General features: G+C 41.2%; 1 protein-coding gene across 1 annotated transcript in view; it reads right to left on the reverse strand.

Moving 5' to 3' along the window:
- Window positions 1–381: 381 nt before the first annotated feature.
- Window positions 382–27,319, reverse strand: part of Dnaaf11 (dynein axonemal assembly factor 11) — a 107,968-nt gene continuing 81,030 nt past the window's right edge. The window contains exons 11-12 of the mRNA XM_042264958.2: window positions 14,553–14,638; window positions 382–748 (exon numbers count right to left, since the gene is read on the reverse strand). Of these exons, the coding sequence (XP_042120892.1) occupies window positions 571–748; window positions 14,553–14,638 (264 nt within the window). The 3' untranslated portion in view covers window positions 382–570. The remainder of the gene's footprint in view (window positions 749–14,552; window positions 14,639–27,319) is intronic.

Here is a 27,319-nt window from a genome sequence, read left to right on the forward strand (position 1 = left end):
CCTCGTAAAGATGAAGTCACTCCACCCTGAGGAATGTGAGGATCAGCTGAAAGTCTTCAAGCAGTGACGCAGCAGGAATCCAAATATAGAGTGTCTAATGTCAAAATTCATATTCTTGCCATTACATCATGCCACCAGAGAAAGCAGACACATGGGAAGAAAAACAGAAACACTTTAAAACCACGTTAAAGCATTCCAGCTGGACCTGAGATTACAGTTTTAACATCTGAGTTTGACCAATTTTCTCAAGTCCTTTTCCAATATGACAAATCTACTGCATTAGCAAGCACTAAATGATTTATTCTTAATGTTGAATGTCATAGTTCTATTCCATTACTGCGTATTTTCAATAGCTAGCCTTAATTATAGATGAGTGATAAGTTTTAGCATTTTAAGGTATGCAATTTAATTTTAAACTCACTTAAGAACATTACTATGCAAAGTAAGAGTTACACCATCAGATAAAACAATAATGAACTATGTTTATCCCACGAATGACACACATCCATGGTTGATACCAAGCAACAGGGGTTGATCAGGCCACAGTCAATGACAACACAGCCCCCTGTTTCAGATTAGTGGAGGCACTTCTGGGTTATCATCAAAGTAGAGATCTTCCTCACTGGGTACAAATTGGGGTTGATACTCCATTCTTTTAGGTTTGTGTTTTTTCTCTTGTACTATAGTAGTCACATCAGGGCAGGAATGCTTGCTGGGATCAACTTCTAACCTTTCTATCTGCTTCCTTCTACAACAGAAAAAGACAAGGGAGAGGTCAATATTAATATTACATTCTTTAAAATTAAGCTTCAAAGAAATTAAACTCATTTACTCACTCAGTGAATACTTAGTAAGTACTGTCTGTATGGCATAAAGCAGTGCTTCTCAACCTTCCTAATGCTGTGACCCTGTAATACAGTCCCTCATGTTGTGGTGACTCCTAACCATAAAATTGTTTTTGTTGCTACGTCATAACTGTAATTTTGCTACTGTTATGAACCATAATGCAAATATCTGCTATGCAGGATATCTGACATGCGACCCCTGTGAAAGGGTGGATCGACCTTGAAAGGAGTAGAAACCCACAGGTTGAGAACTGCTGCCATAGACAGTAAGAAAAGACGGTCTTTGGCTTCAATAATTATAGAGAATTCTAGAAATAAGATTTTAACACATGGAGGAATAAAGTGCCAAGCAGAGCTGCGCTGCTATGCGGGCAGTGGGAGATAAGGAGCTGGAGAAGCTCTCTTACCTGAGAAATTAAGATGATCCAAGAAACAGAGTGACACAGCCCGGATCAAGAGGACACTAGCCAAGTTTAATCCCGACTGCAGCTGCCCGGGCTTTGTTTTGGCAGGGATATTTAGACAAATGCAGGCGTCTAACAAAGCTCAGTCCGCAGCTTCTGCTCCCACAAGCACCTGCTCCAACTGCCCATGCCCAGTACTCTTAGAGGTGGTATGACTCCAAAGGACCAGCAAGAAACTCCATTGCCAAAGGTACCCAGTGTTATGCTCACAGAGGAACTGTGTCCATGATGCACATTCCTGGGCTGTTTGCACAGCAATTTTTATTCATTGCACCTAGACTCCTGACCAGTGATCTATATACCTTTCTAACTTTCCCAGTGATTTTTCTAGTACCCAGACACATTATTTTACAATCACTGCACCATCCATTCATTTATTCATTCAACAGACACATGTCAAATGCCTATATATTCCTGGCACAACAGTAGAAACTGAGGACACCCTGGTCTGTGTAAAATGACAGATTCCTGGAAATGAATCATAGAGCACTACAATGCACAAACACAGAATTTATCACAGCACTGTGGAATTCTATCATGCTGTTATGATCTCGTAGAATGATGACATCTTTCAAGGCTGAGATCTTTGTGTTTTTTATTTTTTCCTTGACATACAGCTATATTGAATAAATGCTTATTCTATAAGTGAAAAGGTATTACCTTTCATTAGAGAAATAATGAATTTATGTGAGAAACTGTCTCCGGTTTTTGTAGGAGTTACAAAGTGATGTCCTCAGGTGAAATGCACCTAGCAGATGATGTCTGTTGAGAGGACTAAAATCTGTTCTCTTGGGAAAGTAGAAACTCTCTGTTGTGCTTGAAATTCCCCCTCCTCATTCCTGGCCTCTGCTCAGCCCTTCAAGGCATGTGAGTTAATTCCTCTCAGTGATTTGAGTAATGCACATGGATTTGTTAATGGAGACTACTAAGAATAAAGAGACTATAAAACAGTGCATTCTGTAGTCCAGCTTGTTTATTGTAAATGAACTCTGCAGGCTACAGGAAAAGAGGAGACCAGAGCAGACTGTGAATTCACTGAAGAAGTGACTGAGGTATATCAGTAGACAAAGAAACCGATGCTCAGATAAATGACCAGTGTAGAAGGACAAGACCTGTGCACACTATCTCCTCTGATCTGATTATAGGTAAAAGAGACCTGCAAGGCTGGAGCTTGGCTGCACTTTACCTCTCTATAGCAACCTGAATGTTCCCTTGGAAGTAAGGATGCTCACTGTGCCAGCAGCATGTGTAAGAAGCACGGTGCATGCTTTCCTTCTGGGAGTAGAATTTTGGCATGTTCTAGCCCCCAGGGAAACCCCCAAGCACCGAGCCTCTAATGAGCCTGCCTAGCTCACCACGTCAGTGTTTCTCTCACTGTAGCAGAAATTAGGTGTCTTGTGTCACTCTAGGGGAGATGACCCTTAAAAGCTTGTCTCTAGTTATCTTCAGACTCACCCTTGGCTGATGCTGCTTTGTGGGTTTTTGTTTTGTTTCTGTAATAAATTTTAGCCACAAGTAAGACTGTGCTGAATCCTGTATGCTAACAAACCGCTGAGCCTGGGGTCCTCATGGACATGCCAGACATTGTCCTCAGACACAGGTTTTGTGACTCCCTTTAAATCCTCAGATGAACTCCACTGACACTTCCTTCTGAAGCAGCAGGGCAGGAGGATGTCAGTCAAAGCCTCAGAGATAAACCATCAAGGCTGGGGAGCAAGTCTGGGTTGATGACATTAGCACCTCGTATATATCACTCAGAGAAAAGAAGGCACCATGTACAGCACAGATAGTCGCTTTCTCATCCTTGAACTTGGATGCTAAAGAGTCCATCAAAAAGGCCTCCCAAACAGAGTTAGCCCACTTTCATCTCACTGGTTTCTTAGTCATCCCTGGTTATTACCCATTAAGCTATGTGCTCTAGAGTGAGTGACCCAGCCATTGTGCCTCAGTGGACTTATCTGTAAAGCTGGATTGATGACAACACACATATGGATACTGTCCAGACCAAATTGGTTCATCGATGTGAAGGAGAGAAAGGAGTACCAGGAACCCAACAGACATTTAGTAAGGGAGGGATCCATGCAGACAAGAGGGCAGAGGTCAAGGACATGACTCCAAGGGTAAGAGTTGGTCATTTAGTTCAGTGTGCTTTCCATTAAACCTCTTTCCAGTGCCTTGTGCTGTGATCAGTACTAGGAACCTAAAGACAAAACATGACTTGTGCCCACAATCTAAGGAAGAAGGCACAGATTATGCAGAGTCAACCGCGGTGCCCCAGGCTACTTGGCAAGATCTCTGATATTGGCATCACAAATGCTGTCAAAGCACCAAGGAGGAGACAACAAATGGGTAGACAGTGAGAGTTATGGAGGAAAGGGCATTGATGCTTCGTGAAACCAAGTCTGTAGTTAGCACACAGAGTGATGGGGTTCCCTGTGACATTTTCATACATATACATCATTCCACTGTGCTGTTATGTGACCCTTTCTTCCCCCCTCATCCCTTTGTCCCACTTTTGGCTGATTCTCATCCACTCCCCAGTCTTTCCTTCTGCTTCATGTCACATAACATTCCTTTTTCTACTTTTATGTCACACACACACACACACACACACACACACACACACACACACACACACACCAAGTAAGTGCATGCAATATTTGTCTTAGCCTGGATTATTTCCCTTAACATTATTATCTCAATTTCTATCCACTTTCCTACAAATTCCATAATTTCATGGCTCTTTACAGATCAATAAAACTCCAACACACACACACACACACACACACACTGACCTGGTTATTATTTTCATTTGGAAATTAAGCATGGTATAGGAGAACCTTATCATGGAGTATTATCTGTGTAATGACAAGTGGCCAGATCATAAGAGTGATGCTTCTGTGTACCGGGCCTTTCAGAATTTGAGGACATTCACCATGCTGTGTCCCTTCTAGTCACCATACCCCAGTCACTGTATGAAGTGACTAAAAATGGCTGACCTCTGGAGGTGCTTCCCCAGAAGTTCTTTCTCCAATTTTTCTCCGACCCCTGGTGGTGGCAGAAACTCCACGCTCTTATGAAAAGTGTAAATAGTCATGGAAGACCCAAACTACTCATGTTGAGCCTGTCCGGGCACCAGGGCACTGAGGTTGCCTCTCTATCAGAAGGAGTCTGGTGAGTGTGCCTTCCTGTGTTGCCCTTCTCCATTTGTGTCCCCCTGTTCATGGAGGTGATCGCCACAACTGGCAGAACTCAGAATCAACTGATGGATGGATGCGTTAAAAAATACTGGGTATATTCAAAATGGAGCATTGTTCAGCCATAAAAGGAATGCCATCTTTGTCATAGAAAGCTTGATAGATGGAACACGGGACATTGTGTTGCATGAAATAAGTCACATGCTCAAAGCCAAATGCTACAGGTTCTTTTTTTCCTATGGGGAAGCTGAAAATGAATGATTTGTCTGTATTGAAATGACGACCAGAGGCTGGAGGGCACAGTTAAGGGGGTGGTATTGTCTACAGTTAGATGGAGGACTAAATGCTAGCATCCCACAGCACAGTGGGGTACCTGAGACTTACAAAGCCCTGTCACATATTTTGATGGTGAATGAGTAGAGACGAGCGTGATCAACACAAAGGAAGTGGAGGAGGTGGAAGCACAAATCACCAAACTATTCTGCTTTGCTCACTGCAGACCACATGTTAAAATATCATAGTGTGTACATTGATAGGTATAGTTGCTACATATTAATTATAAAGAAAACTCCTTAAAGAATAACTTTTAAAATACTTGAAAAAGTAAAAAAGGAACACGTTTTATCATAGAAAAATAATACATTTAAATTCAGTGTCCATAAATAGTTACACACACACACACACACACACACACACACACACACACACACACACACACACACAGATTATTATAGTTTAGTGGGTTAGAACCAAATAGTCCTACCCCTTTCAGTTCTGTAGCTAACTAGCCTAACACCAGTATCCCTGGGCTAAAATTGAGGAGTCAGTATCCCTCTAGAGACTCCTGTTCAATCCTCGCCTGGCTTTTTCTTCTTCATGAAGCTGCCTACATTCCCTAGTACGTGACCCCTCCCATACTCAAAGCCATCACTGGCCAATGTGTCTTCCTCAAGCCTCACTACGCTGACCCTAACCCTTCTGTTTCCCCCTTTGCCACCCTAGGCCCACCTGCTCAACCAGTGACCCTCTCCCTACTGTGAGGCTGTCACCATTTGCAAATTTAACCCACTCTCTGGGCAATGGGAGTCAGCGCGTCCATGGGTTTGTGGCCTTCGCACATGCACATCTACTGGGGAGCACCACTTTGCCTGCCTGCCTTCCCTGATCATGGAGATTATGATGCTAGGAGTCACGGTCTGAAGTTTCAGAACTGGGACGCTTAAGGAAAGACACCCATGATCACAGACAGGCTTCTTTCTGTTCTGTCACCTTGATTGCCAAGCTGCCGAGCTTCCCATAAAGCCACCAACCTCCAGACAGACCGTTCTCAAGGGCAATTAAATACATTAAATAAATGTTGGGGTATTCCATTCCATTTTTATCCTTTTGGGGTTTTAGAGGCAAGGGCTTTCTATGTAGCTGCCGGAACTCACCATATAATCAAGATTGATCTTAAACTCACAATCCTCCTGCTGAGCTCCTCTGAGTGCTGGGGTAAGTTCATGTCCCCATATTACATAGATATTCATTACTTAAAGTCACACACACTCTAACCTGTATAAATGAGATCCAAATCCCTTCTGCAGAGAAAAACACAGACACAGGGAACAGGGTGCTGACACACGAGAAGCAGGAATCCCATGGCCTAAGTGAATCCTACATAGATTATGAGTAATCTGGACCAGTCTAAACTAATTTTTATAATAATGGTTACCATTGCTATGCTGAGTTTCAAAAGTAAGAGTAGAAAAATAATTACTGACATTGGCACAGCACTTTCAGATTTAGAAAATGTGTTGTAACACAAATGTAGGCAGACATAGTCTTTAAGGACCTAGGTTACATTTATTATATAACAGAGCTCTATTTTTAAATTTTGTTTTTATGTGCACGGTCATGATATCAGTGTCTTAATTAAATACTTGGATCTACTCAGTGCAATTATGCTGTTCTCGACTTTGGGAAAAGCCTCCTGTCACCTTCCAGGTCATCTTCTGGATCTTGGCAATGACAGGCTCAGCCAATAGACAGTTGTCTGTGCCTTCCCTGCCTTAGGTGGTGAAGGACTACTTACAATGGAGGTCTTTGATTACTTGTGATCTTGGGGGTAATAAACATGGAGCAGCTAAGCCTGGGGCTTATAAGATGCTCACTAATTGTCTGTGTTTCCTGTTCCATGGCAGTGGCCCAAAGGATAGATGATGCCCCGTCACTGTTTTTTTCCAGCTGACCCAAGAACTAGAAGCCCCTGGGGTCCTGTAAAGAATATCTAGAAGACAAAGTGAACAAATTCATCACCATGGAAATAAGAAATAAGACATCTAACACGGATCATTAGGTGTCAGAAACATCAGAGAACAACAGCTGTAGTTCAAGAACAAGAAGTAGGAAAGTCTTACCTGGGAAGATGGTGGACTATTGTGTTAGGACAAAAGACTTCCACCTACCACTGAAAACTTCCTAGTGTCATGAAAGGTCTGGCAAGATCACAGGAACCACGAGGCAGACCTTAGAGTAAGTCAGAGGGTGTATGCTGAGCCTTAAAGCCAGGATTTCCTGAACTCTGTTGGTGGGGTCACAGCTCTGAGCTTGCTTGGAAGACAGTCTAACAGGGCATCTTCTACCTAGCAAGGGCACACGTGCCAAGGAGCTTTTCTTGGTTAAAAGCAAATGAGGAGTGAACTCTTCTTGTCAATGCACCAAAGAACTTGGAGGGGAACTGCCTCACTGTGGCCAGGGAGGGCTGAATTGTTAACATAGCTATCTAGTTTATAGTACCTTGTGTTTTAAAAACCTGGGTCTGGAATTTAGGTGACAGACATTACAAACTGGCATATTCTGAGCCATCTGTCCTGAAGCATACATGAAGGCTCCCTGGACAAGGACCTTTCTGGCCTCCAAGAAGCCTCAAACCATTTTTCCCAGGCAATGGAGTATAAGGCAGATTGGCTTTGTATTGCTTAACAACTTGCCTGAGTCCAAGGAGACTGAACACACACACACACACACACACACACACACACACACACACACACACACACACACAGAGAGAGAGAGAGAGAGAGAGAGAGAGAGAGAGAGAGAGAGAGAGAGAGAGAGAGAGAGAGATAGAGAGAGAGGATAGCATCAAATAAGTATATGCTCAACTTGTACCATTGCTAAACAGAAAGCTGTTTTCTTGGGTTTTATTATCTGGGGCACACAACACAGTCAGCCTAAGTATTGAAAGACAACATGTTTGTGGAGAGACTGGAACAGAGCCTGTTCTATTACAGTCAGCTTCCCCTTGCCACAATGTATTGCATTCCTAGGATTTTTCCAGTTATTCTTGATCATTGCAAGTGAGAAGAGAGAGAGAACAGAATCAGCTGAAGACACCAGGTAACTGTTTTGCATGGAGCAGCTCACAATAAAAACTAGAACTTGAGGCTGGGGAGGTGGCTTAGTCAGTAAAGTGCTTGCCTCGCAAGCATGAGGACTTGTGTTCTGTTCACCAGCATCCATGTAAACAAGCCTGGCATGACATCGTGCACTTGTAATCTCAGTGCTGGGGAGGCGGAGGTGGGATGATCCCTGGGTCTTGCTGACCAGTGAATCAACCCAAGTCATCAAATTCTAGTTTCAGTGAAAGTCTCTATCATAAATAAATAAATAAATAAATAGATAGATAGATAGATAGATAGATAGATAGATAAATAGATAAATAAAATGAGCAAACAAATCAAATTGAAATGAATGATGAACACACTGGACACAAACCCCCAGCTGTCAAATACACATGCACACACACACACACACACACACACACACACACACACACACACGCATACAGAAAGTACTCAAGCAAAAAGAGTTCTTTGCATTAAAACAAGAGGACCAGTGAGAATAAAAATTAGAATAGCAACAAAACAACAAAAGCACATTAGCTGTTAGAATATGAAAGCCTGTATTATAAAAAAACACTACTATATTTAAACTGTCTTGAACTTTGTAATAAGACACAAGCTTCCCTTTGAGGTTGGCATTATTATAAAGATCCTTGACATGACTCACTGTATTAATTCCTTTGTGTAGCTATGACCCAAATGTAAAAAAAATAAGAAAAAGAAAACTTGCAGAAAAGCTCAGTTACTGATGATGAAAACACATAGCAGAGGCTAGCCAACATCACAGAAATCACAGTCTATAACAAGAACCAAGAGCTAGGCACAACCTCCAAAGGCCTCCCCTAGTGACCTGCTTCTGCCAGCTCAACTCCAATTCCCTAAACTTGTACAGCCTCCCAAAATAGTGCCACCCACTGAGGAACAAGGGTTTAAAATATGAACCTGGGGGCTCATCAGTTAGAACACTTGCTGCTCTTGCAGAAGACCTGTGTTCAGTTTTCACAGCTCATATGACGGCTTACAACTGTCCTTAATTTCAGTTCTATAGAATCTAGCACCCACCTCCAGCTTCTGCAGACACCTGGTGTGTAAGCAGTACATTCACAGACATTCAGGCAAAGCACTCATGAACACAAAATAAAAATAAATATTTAATCAATATGAACCTGTAGGAGACATTACAATTTCTAAGCATAGAATTCCACCCCTAGCCCAAGAAAGCCCATGCAAAATGCATTTAGTCTAACTTCAAGAGTCTCCATAGTTTCCTGGTGATTTGTAGCTGTAACCTCAACCACTTGGGAGGCTAAGGCAGTTGGATCCCAAATTCAAGGTCTGTCATGAGTTGGAGGCTAAGCAGGACAACTCAGTGAGACTCTGTTACAGACTAAAAGTAGGAAAGGGGGGCTGTGGATGTAGCACAATAATAGCCTAGAAGGTGAAAGGCCCCAGGTTCAGTCACCAAAGTCTTAAAAGCTAAGTGATATCCACAAGCCTGAGTGAATACCTTCTTTCTGCTGATACTTAAGGCAATATCTCTTTGGTGAGGCCCTGGAAAACCTAAAATATAATTAGACGTTTTTGTTAAACAACAGCACAGAGCAAAAGTTCCATTCCAAAAGGGAGGAATTTGAGTATGGGAAGGAGGGATGGGACCAAAGCAAGACTGAGCCCAACACAAGAGCAAGAATGAAATCTCAGAGTTCCATGACTGGCATGCATGATATAAGTGCCAAAGGACTGCACAGCTCTCCGCACATGGCCTCTCTCAATGGCTCCCATGGCTTCTCCACTGCAATTTCAGCTTCACCCTCATAGCTTCACATATAGATCTCTCGAGGACTTTCTGCATGAAATTTGGCCCTGCTATGTACTGCCAAGCCATCACAGAAATCAGAGAGACTATATCAAGAACCAAGAGCTAGGCACAACCTCCAAAGACCTCCCCCAGTGTCCTGCTTCTTCCAGATCAACTCTAAAGTTCTCTGGGTGCCTACAGAACCAGCACCACACAATTGGTACCACATTCAGCTATCAGCTTCAGCAGTAACTATGTACCTTTGGACCGTGACTGTTTTCCAGTTTAACATTCTATTACCTCTGAGTTCAGACTAACTAGAAATTTCAGGATAAGGCAAAATTTAATGAATTCTTTGCCCAAATGGAACAGGGCTAGCTCTGTGGTGGTTATCTTGTCATCATGATGGTATTTCGAATCATCATGGAGGTATGCCTTTGGGCATGTCTGTGAAGGAGTTTTTATATTAGGTTAAATGAGGTGGGAAGACCCACCCCTCAGTTGGTGGCATTATTCCATTGGCTCGGGCCTTGGGTTTAATGAAAAGAACTGAGAACAAGCTTTCATTTCCCTCTGCTTCCTGACTGTGAATGCAATTTGACTAGCGGGTTCTTCAAGTTCCTGCTACCATAAGTTCCCTGCCATGATGAACTGTACTCTGGAACCCTGACTAAAAATAAGCCCAACTTTTTTCCTCAAGTTACTTTTGTTGGGTATTTTGTCATATCAATTAGAAAAGTAAATACAGGCCTCTAATCCAATTTCCAATGGAATTCTTGTTCCCACCAAAACTTTACAAACCTATTCTTCACTGTGGTCATTCCTATTGGCCTTCTAGTACTTCTGATTCCAACCATAATCACCCATTAAGCTCTGCCTATTCCATAACCTAGGGTATCTCAAGCCCATGTTTCCAAACTCCTCCAAATTTCCTCCCTAGACTTATTTCCAAGGCCAAGGATTCACATAGGCAGGTGTGTCACAGCAACCCCCTTCCTGATATAAATTTTCAGTATTAGCTACTTCTGCAATACTGTGAACCAAGTACCTGAGAGAAACAACTTAAGGTAGCAAGGTCTTAATTTGGCTCACAGTTTCAATCTACCATGATGAAGAAGACATGATGAGCAGCCTTAGGTCATGGCCGAAGGACATGTGACAGAGGATGCTCCTATCATGGCAGAACAGAAAGCAGAAGATGATAGAAGTGGGTGACAGGCATTCCCCGTGAAGGCCTGCCCCAAGAGACATACCTATGCCACTTAGGTCCTACCTCCTAGTTCCACCAACTATAGATCACACTGAATCTGAAGAGACATTGTAGATTCAGGCCATTAACTCCCCTTTATTTAATATTATACCGTAACCTTTTACTATATAGCAAGGCCTGAAAGAGAATGAAATCTATAAAGAAAGTAAGCACTGTAGAAGTAACTGCCTTATTAAATAAGAAACACAGAGCCAATGCAGAGATGATTGGTAGAAGGCAGAAAGATATATAAGGCGTGAGGACCAGGAACTAGAAGCATTTGGTCTGGTTAAGCATTCAGGCTTTTGAGCAGCAGTTCAGCTGAGAGCCATTCTGGATGAGGACTCAGAGGCCTCTAGTCTGAGAAAACTGAGGATCCAGCGAGGTGAGGTAGCTGTGGCTTGTTCTGGTTCTCTGATCTTCCAGTTCACCCCAATACCTGGCTCAGGTTTGATTTTATTAATAAGAACTTTTAAGATTCCTGCTACAAAGCACTCTTTGCAGACATAGAAAATCTAAAAGGAGCCCACAGATAATAAAAGGCAGCTACTGAGCAATATTAGTTATATTGTTGAATATACATAAATATAGAAGTGAATTCCACGGTAGTAGCAACTGTACGAGAATGCAACCACAATAAATATCATGGAGTTTCACAATTTCAAATGGTTAAATGGTCAGTTTAATGTTGAATATATTTTTCCACAAAAGAGAAAATTTCAGCTCTACATATCAGTAATAGACAATAATAGAATGAATTTATAATAGTATAAAAGAATTATACCCCTAAAATAAAACATGGGTATTCTTACTGAAAAAACTAAAATTTACAGAGACATCAAATGAGATTATAAAATGCTAATGCTAGAAGGACTAATCTCCTCAGTGGATTTGTATGTACAATTCTAAATATAACCCCAAAAGTGTGGGGGTGGGGAGAGTTGGGAGATAGTGAGACAGAGATACTGAGAGAATAAGCATGTGCTGTAGTTTCAACCCTTGTTTTAGGTGCTAGGGCCTCCTTCTGAGGTCATCCAGCACGCTGCCTTTAAAAAGAAATGCAGAAATGCTGGACTCCTTGGACTTAGTCATTCTTAGACATCAGATACATAAAGACTGAACTTAAGCTGATTTTCTGTCTAGCCTCCTGATTGGTAATGTGACTCTTCCTTACACATGGGCCTCAGATGCAAGGTTACATACCTGGAAGGCCATTAGCAGACTGCCCTTGAACTTCCAAAACTGTGAGATACATAAACCCATTCATCTGTTTTTAAAGTTAGCTTGTTTCTGGTTTTTCAATGTCGTATTTGAAAAAAGGATGGATGCAATTTACACATGAAACCAGACAAATTGATTCTAACATTAATGGAGGCATATAACAAGTCAACAGCCAAACTCCTCTTCAAGAAGGTGAGACAACTTTCCTATAAGTTATGAAGACTTAGTATAAAACTATGGAATTCAAGGAAGTGGAACAGACACAATCCAGAAAACTAATCCAGACCTTCACATTCAGATGCCTGATTTGTGACACAGAGGCCTTAATGACCAACTTTTTAGAGACAATGAGATGGGGAAAACAATCATACCTTAAACAAAACTCAATTCCTGATAAAGAACACCTAAACACGAAAGGCAAGACTCCAAAGATCTAGAACACAAGGGTAGGATAAGATTCCTAGACTAAGGTAAAGAAAACATCCACCGTTAAACCATTGTAAATTTCAACTCATGATGTTATGTTCACTAATACCCTATACAATAAGAAGGCTAATCGCAAAAGGGCCATAATTCTGGATCCATCTCTCACACATTTTGTGATTTTGGATAAATTCAGCTTCTCTGTGTCTCAGTAAGAAGGGCTTTTCTCATGCCATGCTATTTTGATGATGAAAGATTGTTTTGCCAAGGGTCTCAGCACCTGCATTCATAAATACTCCCACTTTTCAGGCACCTGCACATTTTCCTCTGCATCTCAGTGTTAAGAGCCACATTCATTCACCAGGTGTTCCCCTCCAGCCATGATGGATAAACCATCGCTTCTTCTCCCTCTACCTGTTCCATCTACATAGCTTGAGAAGCAGACAGCTCCAGTTAGAAGGTAGAAGCCTCTCCCAGGCCTCCCAGATTCCTGCTGCATTGGTATCCATCTTCTCTAAAGTCCAACAGCCCACCCAAACTCAATCCCCATGTGCACCTTTAATAGACAACCTTACTTAATGGAGTTGCCCAGCCCAGAGGCAATGTACGCAAAGAAGAGCTAAAGTGTACACTGACATTTGTCAGTGCTGATGGAGCTCTGCAAACAACTTCCACACAAGCCCTGGATGTGGGGTTGTGAGGTGAGCTTTCTCCACAACGAAAAGGAGAAAGAAATGCTTTGTAGATGTACTGCCAAATCTAACCATAGTAAATGACAGTCTTCCTGGGGTCTAATGATAACCTCCAAACTACAGTGGTTGCCTTCCTATCCTTAATCCTTGCAAATTAACTCAGATTGTTTACATGGTTTGAGGGTGTTGGGGTTAATTGTGACTCTAATATTCACATAAGTTTTGATACCCTAGGATCTGTAGTAAAAATTCACTAGGTTGAGAAATGTGAATGGTTTTCCAAGGTTAAAAACAGCAAACCAGTTTTCAGTAGAAATTCAGTTCCATACCTGTTGTTAAAACAAATCCCATGTTTAAAAAAATTTCTAGAAAACCTCAACAATCACCAATGGCTATACAGATAGCTGAGGTTTTATGATGCAAAACACAAACATAGTCTTGTGCAGGTATTTTTATGATGTAATCCAGTATATATATTTGTAGCACAGAGATAAATTTGCCTCAGTCCAAAATAGATTTTACCATCTGGATGTTAAGAGTCTGGAAGTCATGAGAAGTAGGCTAGCTGAAGGAACTGAGGTCTTATCCAGAGCCTGAAAACTAGAAGAGCTTTGTACAAAATAACTTTCATGCTGGCATGTTTAGGGAAGATTGGCTTTGTCCTTAAGCTTTCCAGGAGACAGGGCCAGGATCTTGGGGAAGAAGTTTCTAACACAGTGGAATATTGAAAATGAGTGAATATTCTCTTGAGAAAGGGATAGCTTTGCTGGAAAATTAATTAGGCAGAGGCTGAAGATGAGCTATGGTCAGGACATTGAGAAGAGGGTGGTGATACTGGCTCTTATATTTAAGGAATATGAGAAGGTCAGGTGACATGGGAATCAAACAGGGATGTAGTAAGAGCAATGTTAAGAACATGAACTGTTTCAACATGCTACATGGCCTTTGGGACACCCAAATCCCTCTTGGAAAGTGGGGCTTGAATAAATTAATGTGGGTACAAAACCAGTGTTCAGTAAATATCAGCAATCATGGTGGATATTATTGTCTTACTAGGGTTTTCACAAGCAGTTGGTATGTGCACGGACACAGGTTGGAGTTCTGCAGCTCAAGAGCCCTATAAATGAAGAGCCTCGGGAGTTAGAATAAACATGCATGTCTCCAAGCATTTGCAAACATTAAATGCTTACAATCGTTCTGGAAGCTGCATTCTAGCCAGTGTATGATAATGAAGAGAACAATATCATATAGATAAGGACAATTGGGAACGATGGTACCTGTGGTTTGTTTGCTCTCTGCTGCTGTCCAGGGTGCTTTTCACAGACATGGGTGTTCGTTGACCTCCTGTGATAACTTCTTCTACCTAAAATAAAAACATGACATGTGTAGAATGATGCATTCTTCCTTAATGTATGTGTGATTTTTTTAAACTATAAAGCATCTGAATTTTTTCTGTACATATTCCATGGAAGAGTCTTAACTTAAGCCTCTTAAACACAATAGTCTTGCAAAGCCTCAAGCTATCGAAAGATTGCCAAAGCCAAGCATGCAGATTTGGTGAATTAATTTATTTTACAAATGTATTTTATCTGAAAGCCAGCATCATGCCAGACACTTAAGGGAAGTGTTGGGGATGGGATGCTGATTTGAGAAGACTCTGCCTATGTAGTGTTCCCAGTGACCATACTGCCAAAGAAAGCACCCCAGACGGGAGCTCTTCCTATTCCCAGTTAGATCTCTTGCTTTCATTTTGAAATTAGGAGGGAAACAGACGGTGCTGCTCTCAAAGGTCCTTTCTGGGTCTGAGAATTCTCTAATTCTATTACTTCCTTTATACTAGATAAGTTCAATGCTAAGCATGCTGAGATCTCAATAAACAAAGCTGACTAATTTCATTCAGTAAATGAAGACTATTCCAAGGCGAAGAGAGGTCATCTAATTTGTGCCCTCAATAAGTGTCTAAGTTCTCACAGTAGAGTAGGAAGAGGACACACTGCTCCATATCATATCCCAGCTGCGTAGCACGTCTAAACTTGCACTTTGTATTTATGTTGCATGCTTTACTTATGACTCCCTCAGTCCCCAACATCATCCCTGTGAGACAGAGGTTACTGGTAGGCAGACAAAGGCATCTTAAAAACCTCTCTTTGTATTACTTGGGTCTGGTGACCAATTCAGGGTAATTTGTCCTTTCTGTTCAAATGTCATGGAGGGATATTATCCCTCACTCACCCTCATCATTGACAGAAGGAAGACTCATTCTTGAACATATCTGCACACGAGCAACAGTCATGGTTTTGAAAGTTGACATGAACCCGCCATCCTTTTCTGTTCTACCCAAGACTTGGTGTGTTGCACAGCTGTGACCCACAGTCCCACAATGGATTAAGGAAAATTCTTAGGCTTGGACTTGGAGGGCTTGTCACCACCTGGGTCATCTGCTGGCACAACCAAGCACGCTGGACTCACATTTGCATTTGGGAAGGGAGTTGGTGGCCTGATTGAGCCATGACCCTAAGTTTGTCCACCTGGATACATAACCGAATTCATACACAGGACAATATTTTTTTTTTGCCATTTGGCTAAGGAATTTGTTTTCCTGCTTCACAGAGCTCACAGAAGGGTGGGTCAGGCCCCAGTAATCCTGAATCATTGTTCAGCTTCTCCCATCTCCCTCCTCTGGTGCCTTCTCTCTCTTTTCAGGAGTTGATGCTTGGGAACTCCTTGAATATGAATTTGCATATTCATCTACATCTTAGAATCTGCTCTAGGGGGGTACAGTGGCACCTTAGCATCTTTTTATTATTTAAATACTTTAATCATTTTAAACAACATCCTTGTGAGTTAAAATGTATTAGAATATCAGCCTTGTTGTAGGGGGAGTACAAATTTTGTATTGCTTCCCATTGTAAACACACTAACAAGAATGAGGACCTATGCATAATTAGAGTCTTAAAATGCCTACTTCTAACACTGTTATTTGTCACGTATTAGGCACAAAGATTCTCTGTGTTTGTGGAAATGCAAATAGAGTCACAAATTTGGAACTTTTCTTCACAGGGAATTTGCTGTGCAGCAGAATCTAAATGCGCTTCTTATTTTTAAAGGATATTTTCAGCACAGTTTGTTTCTAAGGTTCTTTTAAGTTTGAAAGTTGCAAGGAATCAAAACATCAGCAGTGAGAAGAAATATGGACATTGACATTCCTATTAACGTGGGAGTCCCTCATCACTGACATTCACATCAACCACAAGGAGACCCTGATAGGACCTAACTTGTTGGAGTGGAGGCCTATAGGCTTGGAGTGCCAAGGTTTGTAATTCACGTCATTAAGTTTCCCATGATCCTATAGTTTGGGGCTGTGCTTCCTCTAGGTAACCATGCTCATTAAATAGTGTCTTATTCGTTGTCCCATGTATGTTTTAGGAATGACTAATGGAAAAGTTATAAGGACCAAAATATGTTCAATAAATTAGATAATGTGAGACTAAACAGTTTCCTGAGCCCATAAAGAGAAATGTAATTAACTCCTCAAAAATTCAATTCTGGGACAGGCACGGAGGTACAAATGAACATTTTAATGATGTTACATTGTTTCAACTCTTGGAGGCTTGCTCTGTGGGAGCTGGTACAGAATACAGATGCAGTGACTGGGCTCAATTTTCCACAGAATACTGAAACCCCACCTAGGGCTTTCCTGACCACTGACTTTCCAACTTTTGCTTGGCTAGTAGCCTGAATGGGGGTCTCATTACCTCCTGAGCTAGCATCCTGCACTCAGACGATCTATGTGGATATTAATAAAGTGTGTGTGGTTGCTTTACTAATAGTAGATGGCACTCACTCTGAGACTCTAGCTGTGGAGCAGCTGTGAAAGAGAATCTGAGCGCTTGATTCCCATTTTTTACAGTGCACCATAGGAACTGCCAATCTATGACTATTTCTGATGCTTAGGAGAGTAATTAAATGTGGTTCAAATCAATAGTTAATCATATGAATCTAAATAATTATCAGTGAACAATCACTGTTTTAGTTGAAAACTTGATTGTAAATTAAAAGTGAAATATAATTAAAGATGTTTACTGAGAAAAGTATACAATAATCTGTGGTTGAATACATTAATAATAAACTCCGAGTCACCAATAGTACATCAGTGCTTGCCTTAAGGAAAGAAGTCATAGTACCCTGGTGTCTTTAACCAAATTCAAGCCCAGATTTGAATTCTCTATTCCATTTTCCCTGTGTCTTCAATCCTTCCTCACAAAGCACTTTGCTCTGTATTTACAGAAAGTACCACATGGAAAGGGAATGAGGGATACTTACAGTTTTACTAGTGAACAAACCCCTGATGCTAACTGACCCCAACTGAGCCAGATAACAAAAAGTATTATAAACATCATCATTTCTCAAGCAATATCCAAATGTCAACTTCAACATTCATGGTGGATATTCATGTTATAAGATTGCTTCTGACCACTATTTTTGATGTTTTCAGCAAATGATTATCAAAACACACCTGCATTACTTTGGGTCAAGAGCATAGAAGAGTACATAATTCAATATTACAGGTATGCTTTAGCTTAGGTTGTAAAGTTGACCACTTAGGAAATCCAAGGCAAGCATGCTTGGCTGCTACATTGTTCTCTAAAATGCAGGTTAAACACACAGGATGAGGGTACACAGTAGGATGGCAGTCTTAAATCTTAAGTGACCTTAAGGTATATCATTAACTCAGCTGTGAGGCTCAACAAAGTGCCGGTCTCTTAGGAAGTAAGAGATATATTTATCATAATGCACCGCCACAGCTTACTGTTTCTTATAAATTTAGCCCTGCTTCTTAAATACAACATGCATGAAAATCACAATAAATTCTTCTTGGAGTCATTGTATTTCCCCCCAGTTTCAAATGTTACCACCGTTAGGTTTGCTTAATGAGACATTTGCTGAGCACCTACTACTGGGCTAAGAACAGGACTAAGGGGTAGATTGAGATTGGATGATGAGAAACCACCTCTGGTCATTTCACAAGGGAAAAAGACACAACCTGGAGGGATGTAACTGACAGACAGATGTATGGCCAGGGCTCAGAAATGAGAATGTTCTGGGCAGAGAAAAAAGCATGATCAAGGACAGTAAAGTGAACGGGCCCATCCCACCTGGGGATAAGTCTGGAGACCTGGGGAGCCCACGCGCTGCATTCCTGCGAGGTGTTCAGACTTCTCCCACAAGGCCATGGAAGCTTTGTGGTGCTTTAGTTGCGTGTTCATGTCAGCTCCTGAGGGATGTTTAAAGTCACTTCCTCATTCACTTAGGCAATGTGTGGGATGACCAGAATACCTGTAAATCCCCATCAGTTTAATCTGCTTTAGAAGATAACAGTGTACTCGAAAATTACAGTTTCATACAGAGTTCACTGTCTCTCAGTTTCAGCTTTTACCTCCATTAAAACTTCTCAATGAAACATTTATTTGACACCTTTCGATAAGCAAGTTATTGCTGATTTTCATCTCTTTCTTTTGCTGTGAGGGCAGAGCCCCCCCCCCCCCCCCCCCCCCGACACACACACACTAGACTGTACTCTACTATTCTAAGTTATATCTCCCGCCCTTGCTGATTCTGTATGAGATGATAATTGACCTGCCCTGTGTTTCTCAAACGTTTAGGTATTATTGCTAGAACAAAGTTCCACTCTTCTTATTAGAGTCTGCAGATAGCAGCCTAGAGTTCAGGCTTTAGGCACATGTTTTCTAGGTGATTTTTAGATGTTGGCAAGATTGGAATTTGTCTTGGCTGATTCCATAGCATTCAGGCTTTTCTGGTGTTGTTGTGGTTGATGGTGGTGTTGATGGTGGTGTTGATGGTGTGTTGTGTGTGTGTGTGTGTGTGTGTGTGTGTGTGTGTGTGTGTGTGAGAGAGAGAGAGAGAGAGAGAGAGAGAGAGAGAGAGAGAGAGAGAGAGTAGTGTTGCTGGGGCATAGTTTTCTGCATGCTGAGCAAATGCTCTAACACTAAACTGTGACTCATAGCTCCATATTCACTTACAGAATCCATATTTAAAGGAGGTGAACAGCATTCCATGAACTGATGTAGGGTCGGGGATAATGTGAAGTTACTCATCAGCAATGACAACTGTGTAATATCCCATCGTGTGTATATACTGTTCTGTAATGAACTGTTTGTGGAAACTTAAAACATTTCACAATTTATCATATTATATCATGGCATCTACTCATTACATAACTTTGTATCATGGATTTATTTTTCTATTGAGTCCAAAAGTATTAGTATGAAGTCATAGCATACATCTTAAGTCCTGATATATGATGACAGTTTTTATTTCCAGAAAGACTAGATCACTTCCTATTTCCTCTAGCAATTTATAAGAGTACTCTTCCATTGGAGTCTCACTGGCACTGAATTTTTAAAATGTTTCTGATAGAAAATTGGCAGTGGTGTTTACTTCTGAAAGAGAAGGTTGCTGAAGAGGATGGCTTGCTATGCACTGTAGACTTCTTATTACTCACGAAATCTCGCCAATAGAACATATTTATGTAAATAAGCATAAAGTTCAAACATTTGTAATCAGATGAATAGGCATAGTACTTTTATTATAACATATAACATTTTTGAGATGTATGAGTGTTATCTCACTTGATCTTTTGTGTATATTTTTCCTGCCAGTGGAGCATCAGCATTATGAAAACTGAATACTAAGTTGTTTATTTATTTAGTGTATTTTTCTTACCCCCACTAAAATGCAAATGTCATCCAGGCAGGAATATCCATGATGGGCATCACTAGGGCCTCAGCAATTTTTTATTAACTATGGATAAGATTTAAACAATAAATACTGGAGCTTTAACTATAACTTTAAAATATTGATAAAAATTATAGGATGTGGCCACTAGTTTTCCTTTGGAAAACCCATCTCTACAGAGAATGAAAGTGAATATTTAACTTTATTTCTGTGTTAAAATAACATTAACTACTAAATTTATACAAAATTTATTCTGATGTATACTGTTAAATAAGTGATGTTAAATATCTTTTGTGGTGAGGAGAGGTACTGCTCAGTGGTTAAGAGCACTTGCTGTTCTTCCACAGAATGGGGGTTCGGTTCCTCACACCCACATGGGGTGGCTTACAACTACCTGTAACTCTAGCTCTAGGGGATCAGATTTGATCTTCTGGCCATCACAGAAACTGCACACATGCACACAGATAAAAATTTTTAGAAATCTTTTAAAAGATAACAGAGTATCTCAAGTAGAAAATATTCCACATGCTTATTGCATAATCATCTATACATTTACTATGTTTGCTAAATATATTTATCCAACCAATTTCAATCAATTAGTCAACAGTTATTAGGCTTTTGTTGCAACTTGCCACTGGAGTAGACATACCTCTTATTTTAGGGAGATTGTGGTCTGGTGGAAGCGGGGAAAGCCCATGGGCAGGATTAGGACCATGTAATTAAGGCACAGGGTGCCCCAGGAATACCATGAGCCAACAGACTCCCTCATGGCTCAGGGTCTATTCCCACCAGAGTGACATTTGAGCTAGAAAAGGATTATAAATTGAAAAAATAGGGAAGTGCTTTCCAAAGAGAGGGAAAACCTGTGTGAAATGCTTGAAAGCAAGAAAGAATTGAGAGTTTCAGAACTGTCCACAACTCTGTGGTGATATTGTGTTCCCCAATATATTGTGCACCCTAATAAACTTATCTGGGGTCAGAGAACAGAACAGCCAATAGATACAGAGGCCAGAAAATGATGGCACACACGCCTTTAATCCTAGTATTCCAAAGGCAGAGATCGGTCTGGATCTCTGTGAGTTCAAAGCCACACTGGAAACAGCCAGGCATGGTGACACATGCCTTTAATCCCAGGAAGGGATGGCAGGAAGCAGAAAGGTATATAAGGCATGAGGATCAGGAACTAATGCATGTTAAGCTTTTAGGCTTTTGAGCAGCAGTTCAGCTGAGATCTATCCAGATGAGGACACAGAAGCTTCCAGTTTGAGGAAAACAGGATCAGGTGAGGAACTGGCGAGGTGAGATGGCTATGTATGGCTTGTTCTGCTTCTCTGATCTTCCAGCCTTCACTTCAATATCTGGCTCCTGGGTTTGTTTTTATTAATAAGAACTTTTAAGATTCATGCTACACAGCTCCAGGCTACATAGGTCTGAAGCATGAGTACTGGAAGGGAAGTGGGGTGAGAGCTGAGCTTACAGACCTAACCCGAAAGCTTGTAAGCCACCACTATAGTCGAATTTTTTTTTCTGAGATATTTTTTCTTTTTTTTTTAAATTTTATTTTATAATTTAATTTAATTTTACATATCAGCCACAGAGTCCCTTGTCCTCCACCCTCCCACCCACCCCCTTCTCACCTTCCCCCCAGCCCACCCCCCCCCCATTCCCATCTCCTCCAGGGCAAAGACTCCCCTGAGGATTGAGTTCAACCTGGTAGATTCAGTCCAGGCTGGTCCAGTCCCCTCCTCCCAGGCTGAGCTAAGTGACCCTGCATAAGCCCCAGGTTCCAAACAGCCAGCTCATGCACTGAGGACAGGTCCCGGTCCCACTACCTGGATGCCTCCCAAACAGTTCAAGCAGTGGAAGAGGACACACTCTGGACTTCAGGATGGGAAAGCAGTATCATGAAGTTGATGGTTTTAGAGGCTTGCTGAACAGTAGAGTATATATGCATGAAATGAATACCTGGAAAAAGCAATGCCATTCATAAGAATTTTATAAGAATAAGATTTAAGATAGGATGAAGGATGATAATGGTGACAGAGAAGCCAGAGTAAGATGTGAAAGTGGCAGAACCTGGCAGGCTGGAGCGTGGAGAGGAAGGGCAGAGGGAGACGGTGACAAAGAGAGTCACTAAGGGGAAAAAAAGAGATTGGGAAGGTACAGTAAGAACAGAAGGGAAATGAGTTCATATTTTAACTGAAAATCCTGACATGCATATTCAAGCTTACAGGTGAAAAGTCCCTTCAGCCAATCTATCAGGCAGGATCAGGGATTAGGCAGGGGAAGGTAAGAGGAAAGGATACAGGAGTGAGGAAGGAACCGGAAGAAAGATAACGATGAAAGCAATAGGCAAACAAAGTGGTCATGCACACAGCACGATAAGACAATCAGGATGGGAAACAGAAGCAGGTGACTTCACAGAGCTATAGACAGAGCTTGGGTAAGGAAGGGTACCCCAAAGGAGCTCATACAGTGGGGTGATTAATCAGATTACAAGAGTCTACGGAGCCTTTAAATACAATGTTTTTATAGTATGATATACATACATACATACATACATACATACATACATACATTATTCAAAGGTATTAAAGACAAACAATAGAAAACAAAAACTAGAGGGTGGTTGATCCATAGCAGTGGGAAGGGTAGCAACCAACAAGAGGCAAGTTCACAGGAATTTTTCCTGTAAGGCTTTTCCCGAGTTGTGATGGATAAGGCAGCTGCAGCTCAAGAAAAATGCACTCCTACTGGCCTGGGGAGTTAAAAGCTGGAATGTGAGCTCACCAGAGGGCTAAGAAGAGTCCACAGAAAGGGACGCCAAGTTAAGCACGTAAATGCTACTTAAATCCTCATCTGGTCTACATGCAAGGTAGCAACTGCAAGACACACAGCAAAATGCAAGGACCAGAACAAAATTAAGAGGCGATTTTAGCTAAAACAAAGTTCACAAACTGTACCTATTCTAATAAAATGCCACCAAAAAGGTCAAATGTGATATCTGTATCACAGGCCTTCAAGGCTCAGGGAACATTGTAAAAGAGGGGGCACAAAGATCTACATGCTGGAAGTTCCAGATGACTGCTACAAAATGGTGTATCCAGGACATGACGGGACCACTGCAACTGTGAACTCAAAATAGCTGTGGTTGCCTGCAGAAAATCAACCCACTCCACACTGCTGCATCAAGTGGGGAGAGCTCACAAGCTCCCCACCTGAAGAACAATTGACAGTTGATGGCTTCTAGGGGAGGGAAAGTCTGTTTTCTTTAAGGATATAATGTCTGTTAGGTCAGCCATGTGCCAGCGGAGGGCCCCACATCCATGAATTGTACTTGATATGGGAGCAAGTTGGTAAGGTGGTGGGCAGTAGAATGTGACTCTAAAAATGAGAGGTGAATATGATCAAAGCACTTTGTATGCATGCAGAGGGGTTTATGGGAGGGCTAGAGGGAGGGAGGGGGGAAAATGATGTAATTGTGTTATAATCTCAAAAGTAAAACAAAAAAAGCTTTAAATGAAAGAGTGAATACAATTATATTCAAAAGCAAAGCCTTTTAACACCCCATATCCAGAGAAAGCATCCATCACAGGCAAGGATATTTGGCCATGCTGAAAGCACTCTTTCTGCATGTGATCTACTGCTGGAAACACCTGGGAAGCATAGTAAAGACAAATGAAACAGCTGTTCCGGAATGGCATCTAAGAGCCAAGGACTGTAATCTTCAAGAGTAAGGAGCCCTACGGTATCTTAAAATGGAAAATAATAAACAGACGTCTAAGTACATAAGAACTAACATTTGAAAAGAAGGAAACAGGTTGGTTTTCTTAAGAAATCCTAAATAAAACTGGACAAAAAGACTACCTCTAGTCATTAAAAATATGATTTTGTCTAATAACTAAGAACATTTGTTAAGGCCAATATATTTTTAATTGCTTTTATTTCTATATATACTAGTATGTTATATTGGTTAGGTTATATTGAGGTGGCACCATTCCCTGGCAGGGAATCCTGGATTGTGTAAAGGATGGAAAAAGCAAATTGAGCAAAGGAATGCATTCATCATTGCTCCTAATCCTAACTACAGATGCCACATGATTGCCTGCTTCCTCATGCTCCTGAGTCCTTCTTTACTACAATGACCTATAACCTGGGAATTCGAGATAAAGATTCCCCCTTTTCTTTAAGCTATTTTAACTTAATCAAAATAATCCCCAACAGATATACCCAAGGGGCCCATCTCCCAGATGACTCCAACTTTTGCCAAGTTAAAATTTACAACTAACTATATCAGTGACCAACTGTTCTTACAGAGGGCTCAAAGAAACTCAAAGAGGAGAGCAAAGCCCTGGTGAGGCTAGAACTGCATATCCACACAAGGAACTGCTTCATGCCATACAGAAAATCAACTTGGAATAGGTCATATACCTAAGAGTAAAAGCTAAAATAATTTAAAAAAAAATCTAGAACAGCTAAAAAGGTCATGAACAAGAAAGGGGGAGCAATCACCCAAACGGAAACAAAATAGAAACTATATGCTAGTAGTGGTTTATTAAAGTTGATTTTATTAGGATATTCCATTTCATCACAGGAACTGGCAGTGTGACCTTGTAAGTAGAGGCCCGCATTTAACCTTTCTTATTTTGGGCACTGATGTGTTGATTCTCATGCCACACTAAAACTGCCTGATACTACACTGATGCTGAAAGCTGTAAGTCTTCCAACTTGGCTGTTTTTATAATTTTCTGGCCATTGTTTGTATTTTCATATAAATTTGAGGACCAATACATCAGCTTCTATACCAGAGCCTTGTTGGGATGATACTAAGAAGGCACAGAATCTGCGGGTAAGCCAGCTCTTAATAGGAAGATGTTTGTCCATGGTCATGGGACTTCTCTCTATTAAATGTTTTAAAAATTGATCTCTGCATAAAAACTGGGGCTCTTTCATACAGTAATAATTACATTGCTTAAAATAAACCAAGCCAATAGGAGTGAGAAAGGTGACTGTATTAGTCATCTTACCCTTACTGTGACAAAAATACCCACATCAAACAACTTACTAAGTAATAAAGGTTTATTTTGACCTCAGAGGTTTCAATCCATTGTCTTTTGTCCTGATTGTTTTGGGACTGAGATGGAATAGTAGGTCATAGCAACAGCAAGAGCCTGTTCTGAAGGTGGCTGAGAAGGAGAGAGGATGGAAGGGGAACAGGGGCAGGGGAGAGAAGAGAAAGGGAGGAGAAGGAAGAGTACAGAAAAGGGGGTCAGGATCCCAGTATTCTCAACAGCACCCCTATGACCCGAGCTCCTCTACAAAGCCCTCCCTTGGTGTTACCCCAGGCTTGAAATGATGCTTTAAACACCTGATCCTTGGAGGGTCATTCAAGATGCAAACTATGGTCTGTGAAAACATGCCATAGTATTAGCAAGAGTCTTGTGAAAGGCAACGTTTGAATTAAGACCTGATTATGTGTTCCCAGAAATGAGAGTAGTGTCCAAAACAGATAATAAGAGGAAGAAAGTGAGAGAGGTGTCAGAAACATAGGCTGAAGCTGGTTAGAGCTGGATGCCAACAAGGAATGTAAACATTATTCTATGTGCCATGGAAGTCATTGGAGGGGGTGCATCTCTAGCAAGGGAATAAAATGATTCATACTCTTAAAAGGGAACTCGGGCTTTTCTATGAAGAAAGACTCGAATATTTAGAAAGAGCAATGAGAAGGCCGGGGGACGGGTAGTCTAGTTTTAACAGAAGTGACAAGTGGTAGGTAGTGTCAACCAAAAGGTAAGTGACACATACCTCCTAATGTGTGGCTTGGGCACTTAGGACAGGCTCTTGCCATCTTTTAAGAGGAATATGACTCTGGCAAAAGCAGGTGAAGATGCAAATGTGGTTCATTGGTGGATGAAAAATGGAGCATGCAAGCTCTGTGCTAACCATGCACTTGTGGAGCTTGTCACATGGCAGGTGCATACAGAATGTTCTTTATTCTAATGTCTGCAATATTTACAATATCTATGCATTTTGTATCCCAAATAGTGTGGGACTACGTGTTACTTCCTTTGTTATTCAATAGCACACTGGAACCGCATTTCCAGTTCCTCAAATTTATTTGTTGGTTTTCTCTATATTTTATATTTAGTTTTCTTTTTGTTGACTATTAAATGTAATGTCTATAATTTTTTCCTTTGGGAACCAAAATCAAAAATTTCCCAAGGTTTTGTTCACTCTGAAGCTATATTCTATAAAGACATTAATATTTTATAAGAAGACATTTAGTCTTCTGGCAAGGGATATGTTCGTTATATTATTCCAATACTAAATCATCTCACATTTTGTCGATCATACCCATGATAGACAGAACTGTGTGTGTGAGTCTTCTAGTACCACCGGTTCTATTGATATTTCCAGATCTTATGGTATGTACACTATTAATGAGCAGCCTAATGTGGAAGGACGTTTGGGAGTCACCTCTAGACGACCTTTGTAATATGAACACCATGGTGCTTCAGTTACTTTCCTTATTGCTGTGATAAAACAACCTACAAAAGCAACTTACCGAAGAAAGGGTTTATTTCAGCTGATGGTCTGAGGGTGCGGTCCATCACAAAATGGAAGGCGTACCCGGGAGAGCAGCTGCAGCTACGGTGGTGAGAGCATGAAGGAGCTGGTCACACTTCGCTCACATCCAGGACACAGACCGAGATGCATGCTTGCTCACAGCTGCTTTCCACTTTTTTTTTCCTTTTTTATTTAGTCCAGGACCCCTGCCCAGGGGTTAGTGCCACCTGCATTCATGGTGGGTCTTCTCTCCTGAGTTAGACCTCTTTGAAAACTTCCTCAGAGACGCTCCCGGAGATGTATCTCCTAGGTGATTGTGAACCCAGTCGAGTGGAAAACAAAGAACAAGGGCTACAGAGAGAAAGACTGGATGCAATCAGTGCCGTTTTGTTTTATGGTCTGTCAGCTGATAGGAATTTAATTGTAGTGACTCCAGCTTTACTTAGACGCACCCTGTAGCGCCTCCTGTGTCCTCTATACTCAAGGGTGTAGGCTAGATGTCTGCCTCTTTGCCACCTGCTTGCCAGTGCTCCTGCTTCAAGTTTTTCCTGTACCTGTCTCAGTTTTTAATACCACTTAACTGTACTGGGCTTTGTTTGCAATTAATTTCTCTAATGCTTTGCAATTTACTTGTTTTAATTAAAGTGTGCTTACTTTCCCTGACCTATTTATATTCAGTATTAGCATGAATATGTGCAATAAAAGTATTTGGGGTAATAAA

This window comes from Peromyscus maniculatus, chromosome 20 (assembly GCF_049852395.1).
Source record: "Peromyscus maniculatus bairdii isolate BWxNUB_F1_BW_parent chromosome 20, HU_Pman_BW_mat_3.1, whole genome shotgun sequence".
NCBI lineage: Eukaryota > Metazoa > Chordata > Mammalia > Rodentia > Cricetidae > Peromyscus > Peromyscus maniculatus.